The 11,407-nt window shown below is 42.7% G+C and overlaps 1 protein-coding gene across 1 annotated transcript; it reads right to left on the reverse strand.

Annotated features, from left to right (window-relative positions):
- Window positions 1-1,009: 1,009 nt before the first annotated feature.
- LOC105456520 (chaoptin-like) lies at window positions 1,010-9,853 on the reverse strand. Its single transcript, XM_011700620.1, has 4 exons — window positions 9,545-9,853; window positions 5,772-8,864; window positions 4,002-4,345; window positions 1,010-3,346 (listed from the first exon to the last, which is right to left on the reverse strand). The coding sequence occupies exons 1-4, from the start codon at window positions 9,801-9,803 to the stop codon at window positions 2,804-2,806; spliced, it is 4,239 nt and encodes a 1,412-aa protein (XP_011698922.1). The 5' UTR covers window positions 9,804-9,853; the 3' UTR covers window positions 1,010-2,803.
- Window positions 9,854-11,407: the final 1,554 nt, after the last annotated feature.

Genomic DNA, 11,407 nt, shown 5'->3' on the forward strand with positions numbered 1-11,407 from the left:
GATTATAAAATCTGGATTTTAATCTCACTAAGTTCATAGCGTTTTTGAAATTTTAAAACGTTAATTTGCTAAAACAAATAGAATAAAATAAAAAAAAATCTAGTACAAAGTTTCTAAAAAATAGATATGTTTTGCTAATTTAAAACTGACGATAATCAATTTGAAAATAATCCGATTTATAAAAACAATTATATTCGAAGAAATAAATTCCAAGAAAGTATAAATGGGTATCGACTAATTTCAAGAAATCCTTTTGAAAAACGCTTTTTAGAAATATGTTAATTAATAGGGTGTCTAATAATTTTTGACAAGGCCATAAATGATAAATAACGAAGTAAATGAGACATTTCTCTGCCTCTTAAGAATCTTATATTCACTTACCTGCCGCACGGGACGAGGCGATACGAAATCATCTGCGATACTATGCAGATGCGCTGCCATAAAACGAGCCAGCATTGAGGCATATATTATTAGAAGGTATATCTCCCTGCAGCTATATAGCCTCTCCTTCGATATATATCAGATCGGAACTGATTGACGCTCAGGGATACACCCGAGTTAATTACGAAATCTATGCGAACCACAGACGCGTTCTAAGCTGTCCGGTCTAAGCTGCCATTATAATTAATTAATTAGTCGTGTGAGATGACTTAACGGATCGCCGGAGATACGCTAGGAAATTCCATTTGGCCGGAATGGCGGCTGAATCATAAACGAGATGATGTTTCATGATAGATGTTTCATGATAGATGCCCGATCATCGCGTTATTAATAAATTCGCATAAAATTAGGTACAGATAATGAATGTAAAGTCCGTAGTGCTAGAATTAAGCTTGTCTTATTTCTTTTATTACGGCAGTTACGCGCCTTTTGAGAATTTGCATTCTGCGCGAGTCGTTCCGCAGTCGTTCTGCACGAAATTAAAGTAAAAGATGAATTATTGTTAATTAGGTCTATTAATAAGGACCGAGGAAATTGTAACAATAATTGAAACACTCAATTTACAGCTTTGTGGGGTACTTTTATTAACCGAAAGCCTAGGCTATAATAAAGAATGCTATGTGTATACATATCCTCTATCTATATACAATAAACCGATTTTCTTTTCACGTTACTCGATACACAGTTAACATTTTCTTTTTTTTTTCTTTTTTTGGCAACTTAGATTCGATTATTCCTTCTTCTTCTTCTTTTTCTTGGCAGGAATCACACTTAGTCTTTCACAGATTCAAGAGTTCGAATGCGTTTCGTTCCGAGTGTCACGAGACTGCGCGTCCGCCCCGTGACGTGATATTATCAAAATCGAAGAGGCTAGATCACGCGATCGTTCGTTAAAATCTTTCCTACGCGCGATGGATTTGAAGGACGATGGTCGCCGACGTTCTTTCATCGTGACGTTTCTTCTTAATTAACGCTAGTGCTGGATCATTAGAAACTATCAATACGAATAAGTGTAATATTGCTTGCGCAGCACTATAAAGAGACGAATCTCACGGAGATACACGTCCCCGCGGGCATCGATCGTTGGGATACCGCGAGGGACGCGTCACCTTGCATATTTACAAAAAAGTGTCGCGCCAAGTGTACGATACGCAGAGGAGAGTCTCGGAATTGTGGAAGGAAATTTTAAACGGCGTAAAAAATCAGTCTTCGTACGAGGAGAATTCGAAGTTTTCGAGAGAGTTAAGAGAGAGAGAGGATCGATAGCGTCGTTGTGCTCGGTTGCTCGTTTCGTAAAAGCAGCGGAAATGTTCGCCGATAACAGCCGGCGGTTCTTTCTATCCCATCCGGCGATGGTGTACATCGTAAAAAAGGAAGGAAAAATCGTAAAGAGTAATCCGCTCCGGTAAAATCCCCTGTCAAAATGCTAATATTATCGCGTACGTTTGATTTTCTCGCTGGCAGTCCTTTTGGACCTCGCGCGAAAATGTTTCTCCCCCAGCCCCCCACCCCCCCCTTCCTTTCGGCACTAGTTTCGAAATGACGTGACGTGCCGAACGTCGTGCGTACTGACGTTCGCCGATGCGTGGATGATGAGATTTAAGCCACTCGAAGGACGTTTCTTTTCTTTTTCTCACACGTGTGAAAGTCACGCGCGTTTTACACACCCCCTGCAAAAGCGATCGCGGGTGAGACGCTTTGTGAATTGTACGTAGAAACACGTATAGGTGGTTATTTTTGGCACTTTGCTAACAATTCGAATTCCTTCGTGCACGAGGTGAGCTCAATCGCGGAAATATTGACGTCGCGGTCACGTTCGACGGTGTACGGTACAAAAATCTCCTACGTCGAAATACGGTGTTGAAATATGTTATTGATTAAAAAATTTTTGCCGATTCAGCCGTGACGCTTAATTTTTTATTTTCTATTATTTCCTACATGCAAGTCGAACAGCGTGGATTTGTCACGTGGATTACGTTCGCGGAGTGAAAAGAAATTATGTCGACTCGTGACGGCCGCGGATCATAAAAGCCACGATCGCGTCACAAATCATCGTTCCACGATGTGATCGACATAATCGACGGTTTCTTATTCGATTACTTCGAAGCGCGCGTTAAAAGTTCAAAAGACTCCCGATACCAGCGTGCACGCGCGCGCGGCCCGTCCCGTTCCTCGTCACTTTTTCCTGTCGACGACGCCGGAAGAAGCGTCGTCGACACGACGCCCGTCGTCGCCCGTCGCCGTCGCCGTCTCCTCGTCTCGCGGCGCGCGATTATTAGCTGTAGATACTCGTGCAAGTCGACACGGTTTTCATCTCGATGTCATGTTGAGCGGTCTCTTTACGAGACTCCTTCGCCTTCTGCTACGAGCCGAGGGGCGGCGGGCCGATGTTACTGATGAAACTCGGACAGGCGTTCTCCGCCCTGTCGCCGCTCTGCAACGAGAAGTGCCTGTAGGACATGTACTCGGGCGGATTCGAGGACAACGGCTGATCCCGCTTGATCGTCGCCCGCTGCTTCTTCATTTTCATGTAGCCGAGAACGGAGATCAGCACCACGAAGACCACGAAGCCCATGCAGCTGCCCACGATCAGGCCCAGCCGTCTTGTGAGGATATTGGCCAGGCTGCCCCTGTCGCTCACCGTGCCGTCGCCCACTATCGAGTCGGGCGCGTCCAAAGTTCTGACCTCGGTGCACCGACTAGTGAGCGAGTTCACCATCACGGGCAACGAGGATCCCTCGATCACGTCGTCGTGCGAGGCGTTCCACTGCCAGGAGCCGATGTCCTCCGGGATCGGGGTGCCCCAGCTGCCCAAGCCAAGCACGCAGATCAGGTAGCGCGTGTCAGATGCCAACTTCGTCAATCTCACCGAACGTGCCTTTGGATCTAGCAGCTTACCACGAACCTGAAACCCCGGCGGAAACGTTTCGCCATCAACATTGCGCGGGCTTCCAGCCTCCGTGCGCCGAGTAAATAAGAAAAATAACCGTTCGGGAAAAAACGGAGAAATAATATGCAGCACATTTTAGCCTGTATGTAATAAATCTGAATGAACCACCATGCAGAAATTTTTAGAATATTTTCAACATTGTGCTACATTTTGTAAGAGAATGTAATGTAAATGAACGTTTATAACTAGATAAATTTTACAAATTTTGCAAATAGCTACAGAAATCAATAATTTTACATTATACATATATAATGTATAATTATTGCAACTTTAAATAAATTAAAGTTACAATAATTTACATAATTAATTTACAATAATCACAATAATTTGAAAGTTTTATATATATATATATATATATATATATATAATATATATTTGAATTAATAACAATGTAATAATAAAAATGCAATCTAAAAATATGTAGCTTATAAAGGAATGTTGGATTTATGTATAAATTGCTATTTATAAATTCCATCCATTTAAATTTATTTACAAATTGCTGGACAGCGTATAGTTCTTTTCGTTTAATTTGACGTTTCCATTCTACTCACTTTATTCAACGTAGCGTAAAGTTAAGATTTTTCCTAGCACAATAATAAAAACCTCTTACCTCGTCGACGTTGTCCAAGGCGTGATACGCCACTTGGTATCCGTGGAGGCCGGAATGATTCCTGCTCTGCCACGATACCAGAACGGAGAAGGGCTGAATGTCCTGAATTGCGAGTTTCAGGACCAGCGGAGCGGAACAGAAGGCGTGGGGGTCAAGATCGAGGAAGACGAGACCCCGGAGTTCGGGTGGCTGCTCGCATCTTAACAAACCGCCCTCGACGTCACCGACTCCGACACCATTTCTTCCGCGGCTACGACCACCGCCGACTCCACTCACCAATTTCTGATGGTCTCTCAACCATTCCCACAATTCTTGCGACTCGCAGCCGCAATGTAACGGGTTCTCTGATGAGAGAAAATTTGCCATTGTTCGCGACATTCATCTATTCATCAAGATTAGTTTAAAAGGTATGTTCAATATTTCGAAGAACGTTTAGCGTCGATGGTGGATAATAAAGTATCGTGCTAATTAACACATTGTTGACGAGGCGTTACAGAAATTAATAACGCTCTAATAACGCAAATGACCAACTATTTTTCACACAAGCTAATTCAATGGGAACAAAATTATACTTATAGCTTAATTCAAAATTAAAACAAAAAGAAAAAATCCAGTCACAACAAAAAGCAAATATAATCACAAGTTTTACAAAATATTCTATAATAAAAATTTTATCGATTTTAAACTCTAACAACTTCGCACGATGATTTATGCTTTTTCAAACTCATCAGTGATCAATAACGTTCCGGCAACAAAAGACAAGCTAATATGTCTCCAGTCAATAATGTGTTAATAAATTATAATTAACATCACAAAAATATGATGATTTTCCAATATCAAATATTTGAATATAAATATTTGATAAAATACTAAATTATTTTGTTGTATATTTTAAATAAAGCTGAATAATGTATGTTTGAATTATAATTTGATAACAGATTAAAATTTATTCAGTTAGCGCGAGAATATTTGTAAGTTATATAAGTGTAACACAAAAAGAAATTTTTTATTATCTTTTATACGGTCCTGCTGCTTTTAATGAGATATATTCGCTTTTCCCGGTTATTCAACCGGAAATTCAATTCACAAACACATAATTAAAAATTCACGTATAATAAATGTAAGTATTATAATAAATATAAATCCCATTTATTCTCCCGCGTGTCGTAATTGACTAAAATTAATTACAAACCTCATGCATTAACAATAATTAAATTTTATAATTCCGGTTCAATACTTTCCAATTAGCATAAAACATATCCGCCTGATTCATGGATAAATGGATTAACGGAACGATATTTTACTGCCGTATGGTAATATATGCCATGGCATCTCTCGAATCTTTTTGTTACATTTTATCTCTTTTTGTTAAAAAAAAAAAAGAGATATACATACGTAATTTTAAACAAGCTCCCGAGATATATTAAAACGTGAAAAAATTCAAATTCGCGAATTCCGCTGAAGGAAACGAGTTATGAAAACTTCCGTTCGATTGTTTCAATGTTGAATATTGATTAGAGATATGGCGATACGTGACCGGCGATACGATTCAAGTAGTATAGTAACTTCATTCGGATCGAAACTCCTTCCTTCCCCTCTCCCACCCCCCCCTCCCCCTCTCCCTCGTGCCGTATATACGAGAGAAAACTCTTGTATATCGTTTTCTTTCGCTCTCACAGCCATGCCGTTGCTCTCGTGAAAGAATGAGCGGGAGCTCGATATACGAGCACGAAATTAATTACAAATACTAGGCGCGTTTAAGTAGCTCACCTTCAGCCCGCAAGCTCCTTATTTGCGTCTCGAGTGGCCGGAAAGCGTTCAGCGGCAGGTTCTCCAAGTAATTCCTACTCAAGTCAAGTAGACGTAACTTCTTCAGGGGCCTAAATGCCTCGCTGGAGATGGCGTTTATCCAGTTACCATAAAGATGCAGCTCGACCAGGCTAATTAAATTCTTGAACGTCACTTTGCCGACGATGCCGATCTGATTGTAGGACAGGTCCAGTATTTGAAGGGACTTGAGATCCTCCGGGAATTCCTCCAGCTCCTTCAGGCGATTGTGCGTCAGGTTGAGTATCCGTAAATGCTCCATGCCCTGCAGCCGCTCCTTCGGCAGTATCTCCAAGCTGTTCATGCCGAGGTGGAGGGTGAGCAGATTCGGGAGGCTGCGAAACGCGCCCGGCGACACCCGTAGGATGCAATTCTGGCCGAGGTAGAGGTGCAACAGCGCCGGGAACGCCTCGAAATCCTGCGAGGTCACTATGCTCAGATTGGTGCCGGAGATGTGCACCTCCTGGAGAATAGGGTACATCGCCTCCGACGGCAGATCGTGGATTCTGTTTAGAGGGTTCCGCGTGAGATTCAGCCAGGCCAGATTGGGAAGATTCTGACCCGAGAGAGCCACGGCGGGTATCTGTCGGAATTTGTTCTCCGACAGGTCGACTCTGCGCAGCAGGGACGAGTGCGCGAAGAAGTTCGCCGGCAGCGCGTTCAAATTGTTGTGGCTGAGATCCACGGATATCAAGCGCGACAGATTGGCCATCGCGAAGCCGGACATCGTCTCGATCTTATTGTGGCTCAGATCCAGCTCTCTCAGATGCCTCAAGCTGACGAAGCTGGCCAGGTCGACGTTGAGAATCTCGTTGGTCGAGAGCGTGAGGATCTCGAGATTCAGGGCGCTCGCGAGCGCCGAGTACGGGATGGTCTTGAATTGATTGTGATTCAGATGTATCTCCCGCAGCGACAGTAACCGGTCGAAGATATTCGGCGGCAGAGCACTCAGGTGATTATGGTTCAAGTCTAGGCGCGCCAGATTTCGATTCAGCACGAAGATGTTATCCGGCAAATTGCTTATTTGCGAGCTGTCCAGGAACAGGTCCTGCAGGGAGGGCAGCCCGTTGAAACAGTGCTCCGTGATCTGACTGAAATTGTTGCCGGACGCGGCGAGTGTGCGAAGACCGGGGACGTGCAGACGCTGCAGCGCTATCGCCGTGAGGAGATTGTCGTCCAGGTTGAGATCGAACAAGTTGTTGAGCCCGCGAAAGACGCCGCTTTCTATCGTGGCTATCGAGCAGTTCTTCAAATTCAACGTTTTGATCGGCAGGTCCTCCTGAAAAATCGCGTCCTGCAAAACGGTGAGATAATTATTCGCCAGGTCCAGCACCTTCAGCTTCTTAAGTGCCGTCAACGCGAAAGGATCGAGCCTTCTCAAGCCGTTATCCTGCAGATACAGCTCCTCAAGCTCGTGCAGCTCCGAGAACGTCTTCGCCGTTACGTGACTCAGTTTATTCATGCTGAGCTCGAGAAATTTTAAAGCCTGCATCGGCTGAAAGGCGGCGTCCTCGATCCTGGATATGGAATTGTTCGTCAGATAAAGGCGCTCCACCAGAAGAAGATCCCGGAAGAGAGGAGCTTGCAGGTGTGTGAGCTTGTTGTGGCCGAGCCACATAATTCTGACGGACGCTTGGCCGCGCAGCGAGTCATTGTGTAGAACAGCCAGGCCGTTACTGTCCAGCTGAATGGACACCAAAGAGCTCCCGCCGGAAGACGATTCCGAGGCGGACAGCTGAAAGACGTCGCCGAGCATGGTCAACTGATTGCCCTGCAGATTAACGTGCTGCAGGCTATTGAGCGTCCTCAGCGCGCCCGTCTCCATCGAGGTGATGGCGTTGTTTTGCAGATGCAGCTCGAGGAGCGACGGCAGCGGCGTGAAAACGCCGCGCTTCACCTCCGTTATATGATTATCCTGCAGCCGCAGCTCGCGCAATTGATGCAGCTTAAGGAATGTGCCCGGCTGCAACTCGCGGATCTTGTTACCGTCCAGGGAGAGCGAGGAGAGGTTCTCGCAGTGCTCGAGGAATTCCCGCGGCACCTTCTCGATGTAGTTGTTACTCAGATGCAATTGCGCCAGCTGCGTGAGACTCGTGAGACCCTTGGCGTCGATTCTACGGATGGCGTTCTGCTGGAGATACACCACCGCGAGGCTGACGCTGCCAGCGAACGCATCTCCCGGGATCTCCAGGATATTGTTTTCCGCCAGATAAAGTTCCCGCAGCTCGGGCAGCCGCGCGAACACGCCGCCGATATAGTGAATGTGATTGTGACTCAGCTCGATCGTGCGCAGCCGTTCGTTCCCCTTGAACGTCCCCACGTCGAGGAACACTATCTTGTTGTGGCTCAAATCGATCGACTCTAGATCCTTGAGCGACGCGAAGGCGTCTTTGTGAATGCTCTCGATCGAGTTGTAGTAGAGGGACAGGGTGTGAAGGATGGGGCAGGGCCTGAAGCAGTCCTCGGTCAGCTTCTCGAAATTGTTGCTGCTCAGATCGAGGATCAGCAGGGAGCTGAGAAGGCTGTAACCGTCGTCGAGCAGCTCCGATATCTCGTTCCACGCCAGCCTGAGCGAAGCCAAGCTCTCGAGTCGTCTCAAGGGAGCCATGGGAAACAGCTTCAACTTGTTCTCAGCCAGATCCAAATCGCTCAGGCTGTCCTCGAGGCCCGCGAACGCGTATTCGGAAATTTTCGATATTTGATTACCCTTCAGCGTCAGCTTCATCAGCTTCAAGCCGTAAAAACAATAGGACGAGAGATCCTGTATCAAGTTCGTCTCGAGGTCCAGAGCGGCCAGCTTCCGTAGATTGGCCAACGATTTTTGAGGCACGTGGGGCAAACGGCCGGAGACCAGTGCCAGGGATTCCAGGCTGTCTTTCAAGTTCGTGAACGCGCTCTCGCTTACTTCCCGCAAAGATGAATGTGATATTTGAAGATGCCTGATTTGCGAGCCGGGAGGGAAGGCACCCTCCTTCAGCTCTTCGATGCTTTTGTCGAGCTCGTAAACACTCAACGACTGTACCATCGTGCCCGCGCCTGAAAACGATCGTAAAAAGGGCACGGCCATTAATTTCATTGAATCGCGATGGCATAAACTTTGGATTTGGCAGCATTGCCTGATTACACGTTTCATTAGTTTTATGGGGCGCATTACGGAAAATGGTTTTCTTCAATCGCGTCAACTTTAACCGTACGTTAAAACTAACATGGAAATGTAAGAAAACGCACGCGTATTAGTAGTTCAGCATTAAATGACGTGTGACGAGGAAGTTTAATAGAGCATTCAATCGATAGAGCATTCAATCGAATGCTTTTAAACATATTTAATCACGTTTAAATATTATAAAGAAAAATTATCACTGTGGTTATTATGGTCACAGTAATGTAATTTACTGTTTAATTCAAAATTTTAAATTTAATTTATTTAAATGTCTATTTAAATATATTTAAATGTAATCATAACCCCCATAAATTCTTTCACAGAAATATGTATTGCACTTACTTTAGAATTTTAAAAGTATCATTTATATATATAAACATAGATATGTTTATCTTTTCAATAGTAACTTCTAATGTTTATGTTTCAAACATTATTTCTTCACAATATTATCAAAATATTTTACATGCATGCCATAAAATCACATTGTTCACGTTACTTGACCATACCGTCAAGAATTCTTGAAGAATTCTCTTTTTCTTTTAAACATTTCGCTTACCACTGGTACTCAGCACGCCTTGTAGCGTGGTCCTTAGAGTCTCTTCCGTAGCGCCAGCGCATTCCAGAAAGAGACCGTCTTCAAAGTTATAGCAGGGACAGCCCGTTATTATTTCCGGCGGCGGACATTCGGCTATTTGAGCGACAGCGCCAAATGTAATAAAATTCTGAATTAACAGAATCTGAAGCACCATCCTCGGTATCCGCCGCCGATCTACAGCGTACGGGTGATCTACCCGTCGTTGCGGATCTCGCGTCATCGTATCGTCACATCCGTAATCCCGTCTTTCGCCTGACAGACCGCAAGAAGCTTTCTGTAACATGAAAATCACGAAAGAAATTGAAAACGAGTCCGCGACGTTACATCGAACGACGAGTTATATGCAACTTGAATTCGCAGCGTGCAACAAAAAAGTTGCAGCAACGTGTAAACTTTTTTTTCTTTATTTTAGATGTTAGCCCTACTCCCATTGAATCAAACTAAACATTGTATTTTTTAATAAATTGCAATTATTTCATTTGTATATGTTCTTATACGAAATAATAATTTAAAACGTTATCATCTTTGTAAAAATTTTCTTGACAAATATTTACAGCTGCCTTTGCCATGAGAGATTCTTGTCTGAATAAATCCACGCGGATAAAGTTAAACTTTGCCTGCCAGGCACCATGCAACGCGTGCTGGAGCATGTTTACGAAAAAGTACGGCCAAGCTCTCAGAATAGTGCGAATAGCTTCCTTGAATAACAAAGAGCGCACGTCTCGCTAAGACGGAGGTGCATACGAATACATGAGGACATAAAAATTATTTGACTCGTGTAAGAAAAAAATTGTGTTACCTTTGCAATCTCTTACAAGACAGAGTCGCCTTTTTCAATAGCAAAGAAAGCTACCTTCGTTGAAATAATTTCTGAATAATATATCTCTGTACATTTGTAAAAAATGTATTTCAAATATGATGTGTCCATTGTGAATAATTTAATAATCGAGCTGTGATTGTGATATTTATTATTCTCTAAAATATTGGTTGGACTCTTCGTGGTGATCTTTCATTATGACGATATCAAATTAAAGCTGGATTTAAGCGACTTTTTGAAGTATTTATGATAGGGAATATTGACGAATGTGACAGTTCGTAACAAGTTTGGAAACATATTTGACAATTGAAAAACGTAAACAATTCAAGATTGTATTTACACAGAAAAACAGAAGTAAATCTAACATAAAAATACAGTAAGCTTACATTCTTAGTTTTATTTTTTTAAATAAAATAAGTAAAGAATATAAATAAAAAATTTAGAATAAATTTATCTATGAAAAGCAAGTGTGCAAAATAAATTTTCATTTTTCAAAATCCACATTCTATTCTGTATCAATATTATTTAATAATAAACAATAAATCATGTCTTTCTCTCTTTCTATAAAAAAAATTATTCTTATATGTACAAAAAGCAATTGTTAATCGCAAAGCATTGTCTTATAATCCATTGTGATCATAACACTCATTTTTTATAAAACATTCGTTAGTAATCCAAAAATTTTCTTTTCTTTTCTTCCATTATCTGTCGTTTATTTTTATATCATCACACACTAATGGCACCCGTTACGGGTGATTAGATCGAGAATCGAAACCGGAACCTTTCCCTTGCCAGACGATTGCTTTTACCATTAAGCTATCCAGGTTCCACATGCTGATATTTTCACTCATTTATACATATATATTCTAACGGCGTCTACAATATATATATATATATACGTATGCGCCACAGCGATTCACACCATTTTAGAAGGAATGTCTTCCGTGCGATTGTGACGATAGAAATAAGGATATAGAAATAAAGCCGTAATGATATTTTACACTCTA

This window comes from Wasmannia auropunctata, unplaced genomic scaffold, assembly GCF_000956235.1.
Source record: "Wasmannia auropunctata unplaced genomic scaffold, wasmannia.A_1.0 LD335641.1, whole genome shotgun sequence".
NCBI classification, from domain to species: domain Eukaryota; kingdom Metazoa; phylum Arthropoda; class Insecta; order Hymenoptera; family Formicidae; genus Wasmannia; species Wasmannia auropunctata.

What these genes read in the sequence shown, in the direction of transcription:
- LOC105456520 (XM_011700620.1), bottom strand. Translation starts at nt 9,803, where the DNA reads ATGACGCGAGATCCGCAACGACGGGTAGATCACCCGTACGCTGTAGAT. An exon ending in AGGCGTGCTGAGTACCAGTG is followed by an intron (nt 8,865 to 9,544) that starts GTAAGCGAAATG and finishes GATCGTTTTCAG; the next exon opens with GCGCGGGCACGATGGTACAG. An exon ending in CCTTGGACAACGTCGACGAG is followed by an intron (nt 3,347 to 4,001) that starts GTAAGAGGTTTT and finishes CCGGGGTTTCAG; the next exon opens with GTTCGTGGTAAGCTGCTAGA.